At 33.8% G+C, this 19,420-nt stretch overlaps 1 protein-coding gene across 1 annotated transcript in view; it reads left to right on the plus strand.

Moving 5' to 3' along the window:
• The window catches only part of LOC110103048 (RNA polymerase sigma factor sigB), a 37,755-nt gene extending 24,839 nt beyond the window's left edge, over positions 1-12,916 (plus strand). Inside the window, exons 6-7 of the mRNA XM_028698273.1 lie at positions 12,165-12,365; positions 12,446-12,916. Coding sequence (XP_028554106.1) covers positions 12,165-12,365; positions 12,446-12,727 — 483 coding nt within the window. The 3' untranslated portion in view covers positions 12,728-12,916. The remainder of the gene's footprint in view (positions 1-12,164; positions 12,366-12,445) is intronic.
• The last annotated feature ends 6,504 nt before the right edge of the window (positions 12,917-19,420 follow it).

A 19,420-nucleotide genomic window follows, 5' to 3' on the forward strand; every position in this document is an offset into this window, starting at 1 on the left:
CTATTTGATCACCACTATTATTTAATTATTTTTGCTAATGTCTTGTACACTTTCCATCTTTTTCTTCCACCAATATTTTCCCAACCAATGACCTAGATCTCATTTCTATTGTCTTTTATGACTTCCATTTCAAGATCAACTTGTAATTTTGATCATTTTACATATCAACCTTTTCCAAATTATATGGACTTTATTTCTTATTTCTCCATTATTCCTGTTGAGTGCTGCAGATGCTAGCTCTAGTTTGTGAAGTATTTTGCATAAGTTTTTGCTATGTTATTTTTGGTCTATGAATTTTTTTACTATACTTTTCTATTTAATTCTAGATGCCATTATTAGAATTGCATCTTTTGGCCATGCCCAAACCACTCAAATCACTCAATGATATTTTTATTTGCTCATCTTCAATAAGTCCAACTAGTTTTATTATCTATCTAATTAATTATTTCTCATTTCATCCTGTATATTTTTATCCCACATCTAGCTTAACCTATATAAAATTTATTTTTTTTCTTATTATAGTTCATTAAATTCAACTTATGCATTGTAAAAAGGCCATTTATGAATTTTTTTGGGGACATCTTATGCTCATCTGCATAGTATAGATTTAGGAAGAGGGATATAAGTATTTTTTTTTTCCTAAAATCATTAAGGTGAGGGCATCATTTTAAAATGAATCTCTCTTAAACTTTTGAATTTTTTGAAGTATTAAAAATTTATTATTAATGAGATTATAGATGAGAGGATTCTTTGAAAAAAAAAAACTTAAGAATGAAACTTGTATATACTCTTATTAAGATTTGAAGTCAATTCGTTTTTAGGGGCTATTTGCTTGGCTAAAAAACGAATGCAATATATAAGGAATACCTATGATGCACAGACATGGACACGACGACATGGACATGACATGACACGGGCACGCACTACAGGAAAATCACTCCGTACCGGCGGCTTATTCCGACGGTTATCATAAGCTTTCCAGTGGTTTTGTAAAATTCCGGCGGCTTTGAGGCGGTTTAAAATCCGTTGGAAAAAACCGCGTAGGAAATCGTTTCCGGCGGTGTATTTTCGGCGGTTTAAGTAACCGGTGGTGAGTACAACCGGTTTTGTTCTGACGGTCATGACGCCGGTGACCGCCAGTTATTTACTGGCGATATACCGGCTGTTTAACCGATGATTATGTCAAATTTTTTCGGCGGCTGTACCGCCGGTATAGCATCGGTAAGGAACCGGCGGTTTAACGGCGGTCATGGCCGAAGGAATTACGGCGGAGCCACCGCCAGCGTATCTCCGGAGAACCGCCACAAACTGTCGGTAAGCTGCCGAAAATTACCGGCGGTAATAGTAATCTTCCGGCGGCTTCCATCAGCCATCCGATATCGAAGTTGGCGGTTTGGCCGCCAGAAACCTATAGCATCTGAAAAAAAATTGATAGCCTCCCCTCTATTTTACTGATTTTCACTCTAAACTCTAAACCTACACATAAAATATAATAATTTTTACAAATATGGGCAACATACCACTATAATCAATCACAATAATTATCACAAATATATTCATCAAAACAAATCAACTCATAATAAGTTCATAACAAACAATAAGTCAAACTAACTAAGTTCATCATAAGTTTGCACATAAGTTCATCAAACCAAATAAGTTTACAATAAGTCGATAATAAGTTCATCAAACAAAAAGAGTACTAATTCTCCTCCGTATCCTCGCTGTCTGGTAATGCATGTGGCTACTCTTGCTCTTGCTCTTTCTTCTTTTGATTTTTATCTTTGTAGGAAAATAGCTCTGCCTGCATCTCATTTTGAACCTTTATCATATCTTCTATCTCTCTCGTTAGCGTTGCAATCCTCTGGCTTACACTTTCTTCAGCTCCACTTGGATCATAAAATGCTAAGGTGAATGAACTGCCCTCATAAGCATAGCCTTGCGAACCCAAGCCATATACCCTCCCCCTATGCTTTCCTCCAACAACATCTGACCATGTATGATACTCAGAATACTGAGTTGATCCTGAAGATGATTCATCGTCAGTGAACTAACGACTTTCCCGAGCTCATACAAAATAATCCTGAGAGATTAAATCCATAAAATATATTGATATTAGAATGAGTTTTTTTATAATAAATTTATGTTCCCAAATTCCAAAAAATTATACTCACATGAGCCTTTTTAGCCTTTTCATCATCCACTGATGGTCAGCTTGATGTTGGTGAGTTCTTATATGCAACTCCAATGGTGTCGGCTCTCGGCCAAGAAACTCTTTCTAAAAATAGAAAATATATTTATAATAATATAAATATATTTATTAAACTAAATTAAAGCTTTTACCAGTCGTTGTCTATGTTCCGTATGAGGAACAGATTCGCCAGTATGAAGAGAACTTCCTAAACCCCCACAATCAGATGCTCTGTTCTACTTATTCTGCTATCTTATTTTAGTGAACTCAGGGCTCGCCCAAGCTCTACTCAATTCTGCCCATACGCCCTCTCCAATCCATATTGGATGCTGTCTAGACTTTCTAATGTCCGTGAACATGCCCCTAAGACGGGTTGATTCTCTCCTCTTAAAATTTGTTATGATCCTCATGTTATGCTCAGGTAACAACCTAAATTCTTTATGTAAAAAAATATAGGCATAATAAAAAATATTAATACAAATTAAATCAAATATTTTAATTCATGCCAAATAAGTATACCTGAAATTCTCCAAATCACATATCCCTAATTTTCTTTGGGATCTTCTTCCATGATAAATAAGAAGCATCATATTTGTTTCTTATAATATCTCGAATTTTGTGAGTAGGTGGCCTTGAAGGATTGAAGCTGCAGGTCAATTTTTTGTTAATAATATATAATATATCAAAATACAAGAAACTTGAGAACATAAACTGAACTTACGTATCGCCCTCAGGCTCAATGTATTGACGCTTATCTGCTGTAGCTGTATGACCCCCAACACCAACCTCTGCTAGTCTAGATGGTCCTCCGTTCTCTGGCTACACCGGATATGGGTAATAATATAGGTGGGGGTAAGGAGGATAAGGGACGGTGGATGAACCAATTTGTGATGATGGTGGGGGGTAATATGGATAGAATGGAGCTGCATGTGCCTGATTTGGAGAGGGAAAGTGAGGACTCGTCGACGGAGGAGGGAAGTACCCAGGAAAGGGTGGTGGTACAACAACAGGTGGATCTGACTGACCCTGATCCTGCTTACTAGGGAACTACTGCTAACTCTTGGGTCATGGTAGTGATGGTATAACTAGTGGAATTAATCTCTGCCCCTCATTTTCATTAGGATGTCTAGGTCTGTTAGGATTAATACTCAATTTTTTTTTAGAAAACTTTGAGGCAAAGGATCTACGAGGAGGATCGTCACCTGAAGCCATATACATTAAAAAAAGCAATTAGTAAAGCATTGTAATAAATAAAAAATAAAGAATACAGAATACACATTAATGAATTATAAAAAAAAGAATTCTATAAGTACAAAAACTATAATTACAAAAATAATGAATAACATTTTTATTGCTCAAAATATAAAAAGTACAATTTTATAAGTACAAAAACTATTCAGAAATATTACAAAAACTATAATCCTACAATTATAAATTATAAAAAATTATAATTTTAAATTATAAAAACTACTCATAATCTGAAATATTTTCATTGCTCTTCAGGGTATCTCCACTTTCATCCTCGTTCTCATTTGATGAGCTAGTTGAACTATTCACATCTTCTAACTGCATTTCAATACTAGGGTTGTAGTTGGCATCTTCTCAATTTCAACAGGTCTACAACTTGACATTTCATCCTCTTGATGTGCAGTTGCTACAATATATAATTGATCAATTATCCCCCGTGCTTTTATTTTTATGACAGTTAGTCAATCTTGTTTATCTCTACGACCACTGGGATGTTTGTTGAAATAAACTTGAATAGCTTGACTTGCTAACACTAATGAATCAAACTTCTCGTATTTTCTACTATGTTTTACATCTACTAAACCATACGCAGGATGAACCCTTGTGCATCTATTATGTACTGGATCATACCATTGACAGTTAAACAAGCTTACAAAGTTCTCATCTTCGCATGGGCACTCTAGGTCAAGAACCTCATTCAGAATATCGTAATAATCACACTCATCTTCTTCATGAGTATCCCTCTAACACATCACAATTTTCAGTTTTTCTTCCTTCACTCTACAACTTAGTATAAAATCTGAACCCATTCACTATATATATTGATCAGGTCTTTACTTCTCGCATTGGACCCCATGCTAGTGTTTGCAAACCTTTATTGAAATAATTATTATCAAGGTTATGTACCTAATTTTTTTTTAAATATTAATATTTTTTGTATTAAATAAAATGTAATTTAAATAAAAATTTTAAAATTTATGAGCTCACATAAGATCTAAATCAAGTTGGAAATTCATTTGCAACAATTTGCTCAATATCCTTAGAATCCGTCAAAGGTAAATTGCTTACGAAATGCCTGATGATAAATCATCCAAATAATACTTTAGTATTTTAAATAAATATTACTTATATGCACATTATGGAAGAACTTACTCTAAGATTGGTTCAACTTCTTCACAGTTCAGTAGCATATATAAATTCACTGTTTTGATTTCTAAATCATTGAGAAATCTTTCAACACATTTGTCATTGGGCTTTCAATGACTTCTAAATACTGATAGTGTAGCCTGTGATTGTTCTTCTACATCGAAGTCCATGTTACGACCAATCTTTGTTCTTGTATTCCTTATATGGGGCTCAAAGTAGTATGAGCAAAAATGAGTGGTTTTTTGAGACAAATATGCTTCACATATCGATCATTCTGGTCGTGCTTTATTCTTAACATATTTCTTCAATTTGTTCAAATATTTATTAAACAATTACAATTATCAAGTTAATAAACATATGTTATCAACTTATTCAAAAATATTGAAGACTTAATAAAAATATATTTTACATCTCGAAAGGATACATCTAACAATATTGTGCAGGTCCACCAACTCTAGCTTCGTAAGGTAGATGGACTGGAAGATATTCTATAGAATCAAAAAATCTCGGGGAATTTTTTTTTTAACTTGTAGAGGATGATTGGTATGTTTTCCTCGCTTCTCCGTAAAACATCTTCGCTTAATTTAGATGAACATAGGTCTTTGAAGCAAATGCTAAGCTCAGTCAACGGATTTGATATGTAATCTGATAACATACATACTATGATCAGAAGAAGAACCTCCATAATTATGTGACAATCATAACTTTTTAGTCCAAATAGCATCGCAGATTTCAAATCAACTCATCGGCTTATATCTGATCCATAGCCATCAAATATTTTTAAACCTTTAAACTACTGACATATTGATCTTTTTTACTCTAACGTGAAAGAGTAAGGTGATTTGGGCTTCATTATTTTGCCATCGGTGGTTGTTACCAACTCCAGTTTTTTTCACCGACAGTAATCTTTAATGTTCATCCTTTGACATTATCTTTATTTTTACCTTTAACATCCATAATTGTATTAAAATTATTGTCTAGAAAGTTTTTCTCAATGTGCATAACATCAAAATTATGTCTTATCAAATTAGTTCTCCAATATGGTAATGTCCAGAAATTACTTTTTTTAATCTAATTATGTTGAACACCATATCTCGGATATTTAGACTCTGATAACATTAGAAAATCAATAATTGTGAGAAAGTCAAAAAGTCTTTCTAGTACACCATCACCACTTAATCTGGGTGGATGAGGTGGCCTCTTAACTCTATTTTTAATGAATATTTTCTTATTCCTCCGAAATTGATGATCAGCAGGTAAGAACACACGATAACAATCAAACCAAGTATTTTTCTCTACATGTTTTAGTGTGAAAGCTTTAGTATTCTCCATGCAGTAAGGACATGCTAATTTTTCTGCTGTGCTCCAACCAGACAACATACCATAAGCTAGAAAATTGTCAATGTTCTACAGCAATGCAGCTCGAAGGAGAAAATTTTGTTTTGTTGACATGTCATATGTGAGAACACATTCTTCCTATAATAACTTGAGATCATCAATTAATGGTTGCAAAAAAATATCAATTTTTGTTTTTGGATTATGTGGTCCAGGTATTATAAGTGTTAAGAACATGTACGGAGTAGTCATACACATTTCTGGTAGAAGGTTGTATGATGTTAGTATAACTGGCCAACAAGAGTACGGTGTAGCTGCTTGACTATATGGAGTAAAATCATCGGCACATAATCCCAATATTATGTTGTGGGGTTCAGCAGCAAATGAAGCATGCACTTGATCAAAATGTTTCCACACTTCAGCATATGATGGATGAGAAAGAACAACACTGTTTGCTAATTTCTCCTTATGCCATCTCATATGGCCTGCTGAACTCATTGATGCATAGAGTCGATCAAGTCTTGGAATGATCGGTAAATAAAATAAACGGGAATATGGAACATCTTTCTTTTGACAATGTTGTTTTTCCGAGTTTGACTTAAGCCGAGGAGCATTGCTGGTGTGACAATAAACTTTTGTTACATCATCCTTATAGTATAACATACATCCATTGATACAACAATCAATTTTTTTATAGTAATGAGACCCAACTTGGATACTAATTTTTTTGTTCGGTACAAATCTGAGGGAATTAAATTATCCATTGGATTAGTTTCCTTGAGAAAACCAATGAAGTTATTGAAACAATCATGAGGAATATTATACTCAGTTTGAATACTTAGCATCCTCACTGCAATCGACAATTCCGAATGAGTATTGCAACCGTCTCAAATTAGTTTTTGAGATGCATAGTAACTCAAAGAATTTTTTGGTTTCTGCATTTGGTGGCTCTTCCACACTAGCCCTTACATTAGGACCTGTTATATCAAAAATAAATTCTTCACATGGTCTACTCATTTGATCTTTATTAAATGTTTCATAATCTATAGATGGACCGGCATGAGTATCTCTGTGTGGCTCATACTCGCCATGTGATGTCCAAATCTGATAGTCTGGAAGAAATCCCCTACGATATAAATCAAGCTTCACATCATCGGGCTTGAGGAATGCTTAATTTTTATGCTTCGAATATGGATATCTAAATATTTTATCGAACTTAAAGGAAGGTAGTTGAGATGCAACTTGAATGAAAGTCTCAACTCTCTGTATAAATTCATTTGTTAATTCTCTTCGACCCAGTAACAATCTTTTATATATCCAATATCTCTCTTCTTGGATAGTCATTTGGACGTTGAAGCAAACGTACCCCTACATAGTTATAAAATCAATTATTAGAAGATATGCACCCTGAACAAGTGTACATGCTATACTTTCGAGACTACTTCATGTTTAAACATCATGAATAGCCATAAGGAGTTAAACTTATTCTTCATTCTACTGAGACTCGACAGAGGGAATGAAAAATGTTGTTCGTAAAGCTACAATATCAAGAAAGACTACAACCTATTAAAAATGTCAAGAAAGATTTTGGCTATGTTGCACCGATATGGATACGACGATACAGATACGATACGATACAGATACGGGACACGTCAATTCTTAAAAATACAATATACGGATACACCGATACGGTATGGTACGGCGCGGACACGACATTATAATTTATAAATTATACATAAGAATTAAGAAAGCAATCAAAGCACACACTAATCTACAAAAATTAAGGGTTAATTTCTAATATGATTAGGAACATAAAATAATAAACATTGTAGATTTCAACTTAGAAGAGAAAGTGTTTGACTACCTTCAACCACACACTAATATACAAAAACTAAGGACAAATCATATATACATAAACATATGAAGGTTCATTTGATTCTTAATATGATTGAATGATTTATCTTGATCGGATAAGTACATTCTTAGTCAGCGGGTGGTTATTATGAGACTAATCAAAATACATTATAGGTACCTTGAAATAGTCCTAAATCAAGCATCCAAGGTGTAGTTGAAAACTTCATGTTCCTATTTGAGGGACCAAATGATTTTCGAATATTATGTATTTACAATCAAAATGAACATGTTGATGAGAAGAATCTAACGAGCTCTATATCATTTAATTTTTGATATCACTAAAGCACTTAAACTCCTAAAAAAAATTATAAAATTAAAAGAATGAACAACAATCACTCAATAAAATAATTAAGAATTTAGGTTAAAATAACTGAAATATCTATCTAAAATATTATAAATAAACTCTCAATTTTTTGCATGATCTCCATCTGATCTCGTTCTTAGATTATTCAATTCGGTCATATCTCATTATTTTTTCTCTTATGAGCTTCTCTTATTTGTATAATAATATGGGTGAGGGTAAGGAGGGTAAGGGACGGTGGATGGACCAGTTTGTCGGCGGTTGGAGGAGCTTCTCTATCACGCGAGAGGGCTGCGGAGACAGAGCGACTGTCAGAAGGGAGAGTGAAGAAGTTGCGAGCAAATGAAATGGAAGGCTGGGGATGTATTATTTTAGGGCTTTTTCCAGTGGTGTTTCGGCGGTTAGGACCACCGGAACAAAATCACTTAACTCCGGCGGTTTAAACCGCCGGTAATGCGACAGTAATAACTACTCCTGGCAGAATAACCGGCGGTTATTTGACCGCATCAAATTCCAGCAGCGGTTGTTTAAAAAACTGTCGATTAGACCGCCAGTATTTATCGGCGGCCAAATCGCCGGTTAAACCGTCATTATTACCGGCGATCACAAAACCGTCGATCTTGATCGCCGGTAATTCATGAATTTCCTGTAGTGATGTGACACGTCAATTATTAAAAATATAGGACATAGACACGGGATGGATACGGTATTATAGTTTTTATATTTTAAAAATAGTGTATAAAAATTAAATAAGTATAATTTTAAAAATAATTTAGATATAAGAAATCATTTAACTAGAATTTCTACTTAAAATGATTAATATTAGGATATCGAGAGTCGAACATCTATGCAATTTATCAGTCATCGAGAGAGATGCCAAAAGTCTGGAATTGATGTTATGCAATAAATATTGGGCATCAATATTAAGAGGGTATTATCGTCGATATTGAGACGGTGATTGATTTGGTGTTGTGGATAAGAAATAAGAAGTTTAATTTTTATATTTTAAATAAGTGAAAATTTTAAATACATGAACTTATATTTTTAAAAATTCATAAAATATTTAAGATACGCTGGTGGTGGGCGGCCAGCTGTCGGTGCCGAGTGGATGCGGAAGCAAAGGTCGGAGGTAGATGGTGGCCGGTGGTAGCAAAGTTTGAAGTTGGGTGGCGGCGATGGTGTTCTGCGGCCATCAGAGGTGGGCGGTGACTGGCGGAAATGGTGGTAGACGACAGTCGAATTTATGGTGTATTTGGAACTCGTTAAAATCTAAGGAATTCTAAATATATTAAAATTGAACTAGATGATGAATTCTAAATGCACTAAAATTTTACACTGCATTTTCTTTACTTCAAATCAAATCCCAATATTCTCAAGGCTCTTGCATTTGAAATAATTTACACTCAATTTACTTCAAACCAAACCGCCCCTTCAAATAAAATTTTATTTACAAAGAGAATTTTCTCCTATATTTTTTTCTCTCTCTCTCTTTCCAGTCTCCCCTAACCTACACCTCCAACAATATATATATATTTTGAAATTCTATTGGGAGTGTCATGATGAAATGTCTTAAAATTTTATTCAAGAGAGCTTTCTTTCAGAATGATACATTCTCAAAATCTCTTGTACTATTGTTTTGCATATAATTGATAATTTTAATCGATTGAAAGTTATCTTATTTCATCTCATATGCTTTGTTATACAAAAAATGAATTTGCATACGTATCAAATAATTCTTATGTATTTATATAACTAACATCTAAATATTTATATTTATTTCTATATCACTTTAGTTTATAAATCACATCAAAGCTTATGTATGAGAAGATGTGTTTTACTTTAAATAAGTTAATATCAATGGTATTTTTATGTGATTTTGAGAGGTGTGTTCTATGCATGTAAAGAGAAAAAGATCAAAATGTCCCTAAACTCTTCATGAAAAAAAAAGTCCCGATATATATTAAAGGTCCATTTTGGTCTCTTAATTTCTTAAGGAGGAATCAAAATAGTCCCATCATGAAACTATATTGATTCCTCCTTAAAGACTTGAGGGACCAAAATGGTCATTTAATATAGTTGGGAACCATTTTGGTTCTTCATAAAGAGTTAGGGGACCATTTTGCTCATTTTCTTTGTAAGTAAAAATGAATTTAAGTGTTAGAAATTTAAATAGATAAAAATTTTGTAGTCTGTATGTAAATTCCCGAAAATAATATTGAATCAATATTGGTTTTTTGTATCCTTCCAAGTTGCTAGGCCTTAAAGAACTTAGTGAGGATTTGAATATTAACCATCTATGATGCATCAACACTTTTCCTCAAAGAGGCGTTCAGTGTCCGACTCTGTATCCGACACGACACTCATCCAACACTTCTCCGACACGTGTCGGACACGCCGAAAATGTGTCCGATTAAAAAATATTAAATACAAATTGGACACGCATGTCCGACACACATATCTTAAATATTTTATAAATTTTTTTAAATATAATTTCTTGTATTTGGTGGGATTTAAACTAAATTTCTTATTTCTTATTCACAACACCAAATCAACGTCTGCACTTAATACCCAATCATCAAATATTCTCATTTTCTTTTCTTTTTGACAATGAAGGTATTTTCATCTCCTCTCTCAGTGACTGATAAACGACATCGATGACTGACTCTCGACATCCTAATACTAATCATTTTAAGCACAAATTCTAGTTAAATGACTTATTATTTTCAAATTATTTTTAAAATTATACTTATTTAATTTTTATATATTATTTTTTAAATATAAAAATTATAATACCGTGTCCAACCCGTATCCGTGTCCTATATTATCAATAACTGACATGTCCCGTGTCCGTGTCGTGTCGTATCCGTGTCGCCGTGTCTGTGTCTGTGCATCATAGTTAACCATTCATTGGTTATAATTAATAAAATAAATAAATCAAAAATATTATGATACCTTAAATGAACTAATCAATGCAAAAATATTGATTAAGTTTAATTGTATTTTCATCATTTATTTATTTTTATTAAGATTTATGTATATTAACTCTTAGCCAGTAATTTTATTAATATATTAATATTAGATTGACTTCTAAATGGACCATCTTTATTGCCTTAGCCCAAACATACATATTACAATTTAAGGTCGAGTTTTCAAATTGCCTAATCAATTATTGAGATTGAATTCAAAAAAGGTTTGTTTTTCATAAAAAATTATGTCTCGAAACATAATAAAGTTCCCTGACAATCAAAATTTATTTTGGCCAAATTTTCTGTTTGTCTTATGCATTGGTTGATGAAAAACTCTTTTATTTATAAAAAAAAATCAATTTGTTCAGCTCAATAACAATTTTCAGTGTATTTTTTTGAATAACATTCTTCAAACTCAACATGGCGGTCCATTTAGAGTTACATCTGTTTGTGGATTTAGTCTATCCAAAAAAAACGGCCAAGAAAACATTCCAGCCCGGACATACACAACAATCACTGTTGACCATAATATCTGCATGAGTTGCTGGAAACTAAAGATCATTTACATGAAATACTTTTTTTTTCATTATCTGTTTGTGTAATGTGGACTTAGTCATCGTATTGAAGTGATTTAGTTATCTTGTTTACTTCTGAGTGAGGGACCGCTTGTACTTTTGATGTGGAGAATCTATCTTTTGTTTTGTTGTACTTCCTATACTCCATTTCTTGCAAAACATCTTTCGTAAAGAGCTACAATATCCTGATAATGGTGAAAAATTACAGCCTTTGTGTTGACTTTCTCTGTAATATGAAATGGCTGAACTTTTATGTTTGCTTGTGCATGCATCATTTACTGGTGCGTTGATGCCAAATTCATAGTTATTATTTTTATTTTTCTCCCTAGAAAATGGTTTCCATCGGATTTAGTTCATTTTAGAACATCAAGGTGGCATTGTTGTTTTGATTGTTTATCAATTTGAACCCTGTTATCATCTGTTCTGACATATAAGATGAATTCAGGAAAGCATTGTTGTTTTTTAATGCCATTTACTTGGGCTATGTTCAGTTCCATATGGTGGAGGCAAGTTATCGAGTTAGAGAAGCAAGAAAGCAGCTCTATATTGAGAATGGAAAGCATCCTGACAATGAGAAAGTAGCAGAGGCAGCTGGGCTGACCATGAAGAGGTTTACAGCGGTTATGCTAGCCCCTAAAGCCCCCATCTCTTTGGATCAGAAAATCGGAATAAACGAATCTTTAAAACCTTCGGTTTGTTACACCCAACCAATGCTGTGCATTGTTCATTGTCATAATCATTGATGGAGCTCTGAAAGATTTTACATTTGCAGGAAATAGTGTCAGATCCAGAAGCATTAACTCCAGAGGAGATACTTGTTAAGCAATTCATGAAGGAGGATCTGAACAAAACTCTTGATTGCTTGAACCAGAGGGAACAGAAGGTGGTTCGATGGAGGTTCGGAATGGAGGATGGAAGGATGAAGACCCTACAGGAAATTGGAGAGCTAATGGGTGTTAGCAGAGAGAGAATCAGGCAGATTGAATCCTGCGCCTTCAGGAAACTGAAGACCAAGAAGAGAACTAAGAATTTACGACAATATATGTACTTGTGAGTTGTTTTCAATTCATAATTATTTTTAGTTCACCCTCCTGTATTCTTTTTTCGTCCAGCATTCCCATCACATTTTTAGCTGCAATATCTTGAGACTCATAGATCATGAAACTCCCAATGAAACCGGCATTTTAGAGCGATTTATATTTCATAAATATCTGGAAAGATGCCAGATTTTTTTGTGAGGAAACAGCTTGTGATTGTTTTTGTATATGGTAAGTTCTTAGTCTATAAAGAATATCATCTCCTGAGCGGGTAAAAGGCGATAGGAATGGTGGAAGAGTACTGGATAGAGAGTTTATCATGTCTAATAGAAATTTTTCATTTTTTGGTCTAGCTTGGCCTCTCTGGTCGAGCATCGACGCTATCATGCCAATATCCAACGGCATTTCATCCACGCCTATGGATTTAATCATGGGAAATTTCATCACAGAGTACCTAAGTAACATGAGGCTCTGGGTGACCAGAATGCTATAGAGGGCACTAAGGAGTTATTAGGGGTGAAGGAGCCCGGCCATGGTTGGAGCCTGCCCATTCAGTAGATAATAGTTCGAGAAGAAGATAATGTTTCTATATAAAATTCAAATGCTTTGAGTTTGAGTTAGGGGTTGTTTGGTTGTGAGTGTTTAGAAAATGGGCTAATTTAAATGCAGTATAACGGAAAAGCAATGTATTTAAAATTCATGAGTTCTTATTTTTGGTTAGATAAAAGAAAATTGTAAATAAAAGCCTAGTTCAAGAGTTGTGATGTGGCGAGCTTTGTGATGATGATGGAAGGCTTCTCAAGGAAGACAGTCACGAGTCTTGAGCAGGCGCTTAATGGTAGGGGTGTCAAAATGAATTTTTAGATTGGATTAGTGTCCAATCCAAAATTAAACTGCCTTCAAATGACCCGACTTGATTAGCTAAATGGGTCACAAATCCAGACTTGAACCCAACCCGTCCCTAACTCGATTCAACCCAACTTGACCCATTGAACTGGTTGAGAAAGAGAGCGGATGATCAAGTGGGTGAACGAACACGATCGGTAAGTGAGCAAGTGCAGTAGGTGAGCGTATGTCACAACCCAACCCGACCAGGACAGGTCTTATCGTGTTGAGCTGTGGCAGGCAAATCCCAAGATTTAGTTTTGAAATTATTTCAGATTTTATGCCAATATTCATTGAAATAAATGACAAATTACAGAGCTACAAAAATATTCGAATATTGAAAAACTCATCCTTAAAGTTTTTTTCATTCATCAAAATAAATATCTACACTACAGTACATGGCTACAGGCAAGAGCTACAGAACTAAAAATTAAACTAGTCATGACTATACAAAAAATCAAAAAAAGCAAAATATCTATAACCTCAGATATGATCATGAATTGTTAGTTCACAATCTCTTTCCCCTTCCCAAATCTTGAAAAATAGAAGTAAAATCACAATAAGCTACAACAGCTCAGCAAGCCACACAAACCAATTTAAATTTTCAAATATTCTTTTATCAAATATTTTGTTGAATATTTAAAAGCAGTTAATTTCAGTTTAAATAAATCACTGAACTGAGAATCACAACAACAACAACAATATCAAGCCTTTATCCCACTACGTGGGGTCGGCTATATGAATCCTTTTTCTCCATTGTGTCCTATTAAAAGTCAAATTTTCGTTTAAATCTAAAATGCATATCAGTTATTCTCTAATTTAAATAACAGTACAGAATAAATAAATAAATTGAAATTCATATCACAGAGTAGTTTAGATCACATTTCTCAGATCCAGACATAATCTCAAAGGATTTTGACCCCTTATAATTCCCAGCAATTTTCTAACAGACAGAACATCAAAGAATTTTGGCCCCTTATGGCTCCCAATAGATATTATTTACTCGCATATGCACATATATCATCATATTATAACAATTAAAGAGTAATTGAGCATGTATCAAAATTTTATTGTTGTATAACGGTAGACAACAGAAAATCCAACTAGGAAAAAATGCACATTTTAGAAAATTATGAAATTATCAGAGATTGTGTAAAATAATATTTTAAGATATTTATTGTACTATAACATTATTTTTTAACATCCAAATAATTTTCTATTCAATAAAAATCCCATAAACCCCTTATGAAAATTTTTAAAAGAATATTCAAAATGTGCATAATCATAATCTTTATAACATATAAAAAGTTACACGGTGAAAGTTTTATCGGTGCAAAATTATTCCCGTTTTTCTCTAACGGATATAAAATTTTGATCCGAATATTCGTTAAAAATTTGTACATTTTCAAAAATTGAGATGGGCATAATATGCCTTACCTCAAGATGAACAAGTTTTCCAACTGAGTCGACGGACGAAAACGGCCCAAAGTCGCCCAAAAATTGGATTTCACTTTCTCTCACTTATTCCCTCAAGCCGATTCTCTGTTTGCTCAAAATGATGGTTTAAATAGAATTTAAATACTCATAATGGCTTGAGATATTTTTTATTTTTTATTATTAAAAATTTTCAATAGAAAATTCATAGAAATTCTTTTAGGGATTCCAAAAATTATAGAAAAATATTCATAAATTAACTCTTTTTATTTAGAAAATTTTGGTGAAATCAATTTGTAAAATGGACACATGATGGTCCCAAAAACTCCACTTGTACCAACAGGTGCCGATTTCTTAAGAAATTTCGATGGTGACTAAAAATTATGAAAAAAAAAATTAGGGAAGCTAAAATATAACATTATAAATATTCTATTGAAGACGGTTTGTGATTTGGACTTCTCTAGGTCATCAAAAAAAAATCTTGAAAATTTAAAGGGTTTCACAATCTACCCATCATAAGAAAATTGTCGTCCTTGACATTCCCAAAGTAGAATGAGTTAGATTAAACCTGGATAAAGCTGCCTCATATCAAACTCCTCCCAAGTAGCCTCTTTAGCGGTCTTATGTTTCCACTACATCTTAACTATAAGAATTTATTTGCTTCTCAATTTTCTCAAATCAAATGTCAAAATTCTTTCGGGTTCTTTTTTATACTGTAAATTTATATGAACCTCAATATCATCAGTAGATAATCTCTTCCCAAAATCAGACACCCACTTTTTTAAAGATGATACATGAAACACATTGTGTATATCATACATATGATCAGGTAATAGTAACCTGTAAGTAAAACTACTAATCCTCCCAATAATTTCAAAAGGTCCAATATACCTTGGACTGAGCTTGCTAATTTTTCCAAATCTACTGACACCTTTCATTGGGATAACTTTGACATAAACCATATCACCAATCTGAAATTCAACCAACATGTGCTTCTGATTGTAATACTTCTTATATCTATCTTGTACAAATTTCAATATTTATTTAGCCAAATTTGTCTTTGCAGTAGTATTATCTACAAAGGCTGAACCTATCATTTGTCTATCTCCCACCTCTATCAAAATAAAAAAAGTCATATATTTCCTGCTGTATAGAGCTTCATAAGGAGTCATGCCTATGTTGGATTGATAACTATTATTATATGCAAACTCTATCAACGAGATATGATGCTCCCAACTGCTCCTAAAATTTAAAACACATAATCTCAGAAGATCCTTCAATACCTGAATAATCCTTTCAGATTGTCCGTCCATCTGCGAATGAAAAGCAATTCTGAAGTGTAACTTCGTACCCAGTTCCTGCTGAATACCTCTCCATAATCTAGAGGTAAACCTGCCTTTCCAATCAGATACAATCACTACTTTCGGCACACCATGCAACCTGATAATATCTTTAACATAGATCTGTGCTAACCTGTTTTGTCTGTCTAATCGGAAGAAAATGGGCAGATTTTATCAGTCAATCAACAACAATCCAAATAGCATAACACCCCTACCTCAATCTAGGAAAACCCATAGCAAAATTCATTGTTACCTCTTTTCATTTCCACTCTGAAATAGGTAACGACTACAGAAGACCTCCCTGTCGCTAATGCTCTGCCTTCATTAGCTGACAGGCCTAAGACCTTTAAACAAACTCTATTATGTCCTTCAATCCAGATCACCCAAACATACCCTTCAGATCTTCGTACATCTTATTATTTCCTGGATGAATAATATAGCATGAATAATGAGCCTCATGTAAAATCTTCTGCCTCAAATATCCAAAAATAGGATTCCAAAGTCTATCCTTACAGAAATAATACTAAAATCAGAAACTTGTAGTTTAGATTTCTTACCAGATCTAATATAATTAATTAACTTCAAATATTCTGCATCTGATTTTTTAGCTTCTTGAATCTTTTCTTCTAAAGAAGGTTGAATGATTAGCAAAGTCACTATATCATAATCCCAATCAGTAGAAGAAATCATCTCCAACTATAATCTCTCCATATCTCGATCAAATACTTATCAGAAGTGAGTTGTATGTATGATAATCCTAAAGACTTCCTACTCAGAGCGTCTACCACCACGTTAGCCTTACCAGGTTGATGTTGAATAATTAGATCATAGTACTTGATTAACTCAAACCACATCCTTTGCCTCAAATTCAGATCATTCTGAGTGAATATGTACTTCAGACTTTAAATTTCACACCTGACATCGTACAAATAATGACGTCAAATCTTCAAAGTAAATACAACAGCAGCCAACTCTAGATCATGATTCGAATAGTTTCTTTCATGTGACTTTAACTATCTTGAAGCATAAGCCACCACTCGACCATGCTGCATCAAAACACATCCCAAACCTCTTAATGAAGCATCACTGAATACTTGAAATCCTTCTGTACCAGAGAGAAGAGTCAAAATTAGAGTATAAGTCAAACGATCTTTCAATATCTGAAAACTAGCCTCACACTCTTGTGTCCAAAGAAAAGCTACCGACTTCTGAGTCAATCTCGTTAGAGGTACTGAAATTTAAGAAAATTCCTTCATAAATTTCTTGTAATATTTAGCCATACCCAAGAAACTGCGTATCTCAAATATAGTAGTAGGCCTCGGCCAATTAGTGATTGCATGAACTTTCTGAGGATCAACAGAGATACAATCACCACTCACCACATGTCCCAAAAAAAAAATATTCTTCAGCCAGAACTTACATCGGAGAATTTTGCATACAACTGGTGCTGCCTTAAAGTTTTCAATATACTTCTCAGATGTTTGGCATGATCTTCCTCAGAAGTAGAACATACCAAAATGTTATCTATAAAAATAATCACAAACTGATCCAAATAATCTTTGAATAATCTATTCATCAGGTCCATAAAGATAGCAGGTGCATTAGTCACCCCAAATGGCATGACCAAAAACTCATAGTGTCTTTATCGAGTGCTGAAAGTTGTCTTCATCACATCGATTTTTCTCACCTTCACTTGATAGTAACCTAATCGCAGATCAACCTTTGAAAATATAAAAGATCCATCAAGCTGATCAAATAAATCATCAATATGTGGTAGTGAATACTTATTCTTGATAGTGACTTTGTTCAACTCTCTGTAATCAACACACATATATATCGTACCATCCTTTTTTTAATAAATAGAATTGGTGCTCCCCAGGGAGAAACACTAGGACGAATAAATCCCCTATTAACCAACTCCTAAAGCTAAACCTTCAACTCCTGAAGCTCTTTTGGTGTTATCCTATATGGAGCTTTAGATATCAGGATTGTACCCAAAAATATGTCTATACATAACTCTATGTCTTTATCCAGAGGTATATTGACTAACTCATCAGGAAATACTTCTAAAAAATCTCGTACTATTGAGATATTAGAAAGAGAACCAACATTTATACTCCTATCCTGAATTAATGTCAAAAATATCATACAACTATTCTTCCACAATATATCTACTTCCAACATAGAGATCAAGCATGATAAAATACCTCTAACTCTTTGGAATACATAACTTTCACTACCCATAAATAACGTAACTCGCTTATTCAAACAATCAATCTGAGCCCCATACTGACTCAATCAATTCATACACAGAATAACATCATATGAGAAAATGGGTAGCAAAATCCAACTGAATTTTCACTTTTTATCAGAAATCTCAAACTCACAGAAACAAAATATACTGGCTATCATACTATCTCCAGCCGGCAAAATAACAGAAAGAGAAACAGACATTACAACTGAAGCAAAGTGTAATGCATCAAAGAAACACTCGAAAATAAATAAATGACTAGCTCCATAATCAAATAAAATACGACACGAACGTTCAAAAATATAAATCGTACCTGTCACAACATCTGAAGCATACCAGGCCTCCTGCTGAGTCAAACTGTATATACGTGGCTGAACTGGAGTTGGAGTTACATAACTACTATGCTCTCTCTGACTACCGCCTAATAGTCTTCTTTCCACTAAACCTGAATCACTAGATCTACCAGATGATCCCTTAAAAAAAGTAAGAAGAAGATCTGCCCTTGGTTTTCCTGCCAGTCTGACAAAGCTCTCCAATCTGGACTCAAAACATTGATCAAATCCTTCTTGTGGACACTCTACAACCCGATGTCCTGTTTGACCGCATATGAAACACTGTCCAATCATCCTATAGTACTTACCAGAATGTCGTATTACATAATTTTCATCTTGTTATTTTCGTACCATCCTTTTTTTTCATAAATAACACAGGTACCCCACTAATAAAACCAGAACTGGCTATGCTGGCACTACCATAGACTGTAGCAAATGTCGACTGTCCACTTCTCCTAGAATCTATAA

The sequence above is a fragment of the Dendrobium catenatum genome, unplaced genomic scaffold, assembly GCF_001605985.2.
Source record: "Dendrobium catenatum unplaced genomic scaffold, ASM160598v2 fragScaff_scaffold_1061, whole genome shotgun sequence".
Lineage (NCBI taxonomy): Eukaryota > Viridiplantae > Streptophyta > Magnoliopsida > Asparagales > Orchidaceae > Dendrobium > Dendrobium catenatum.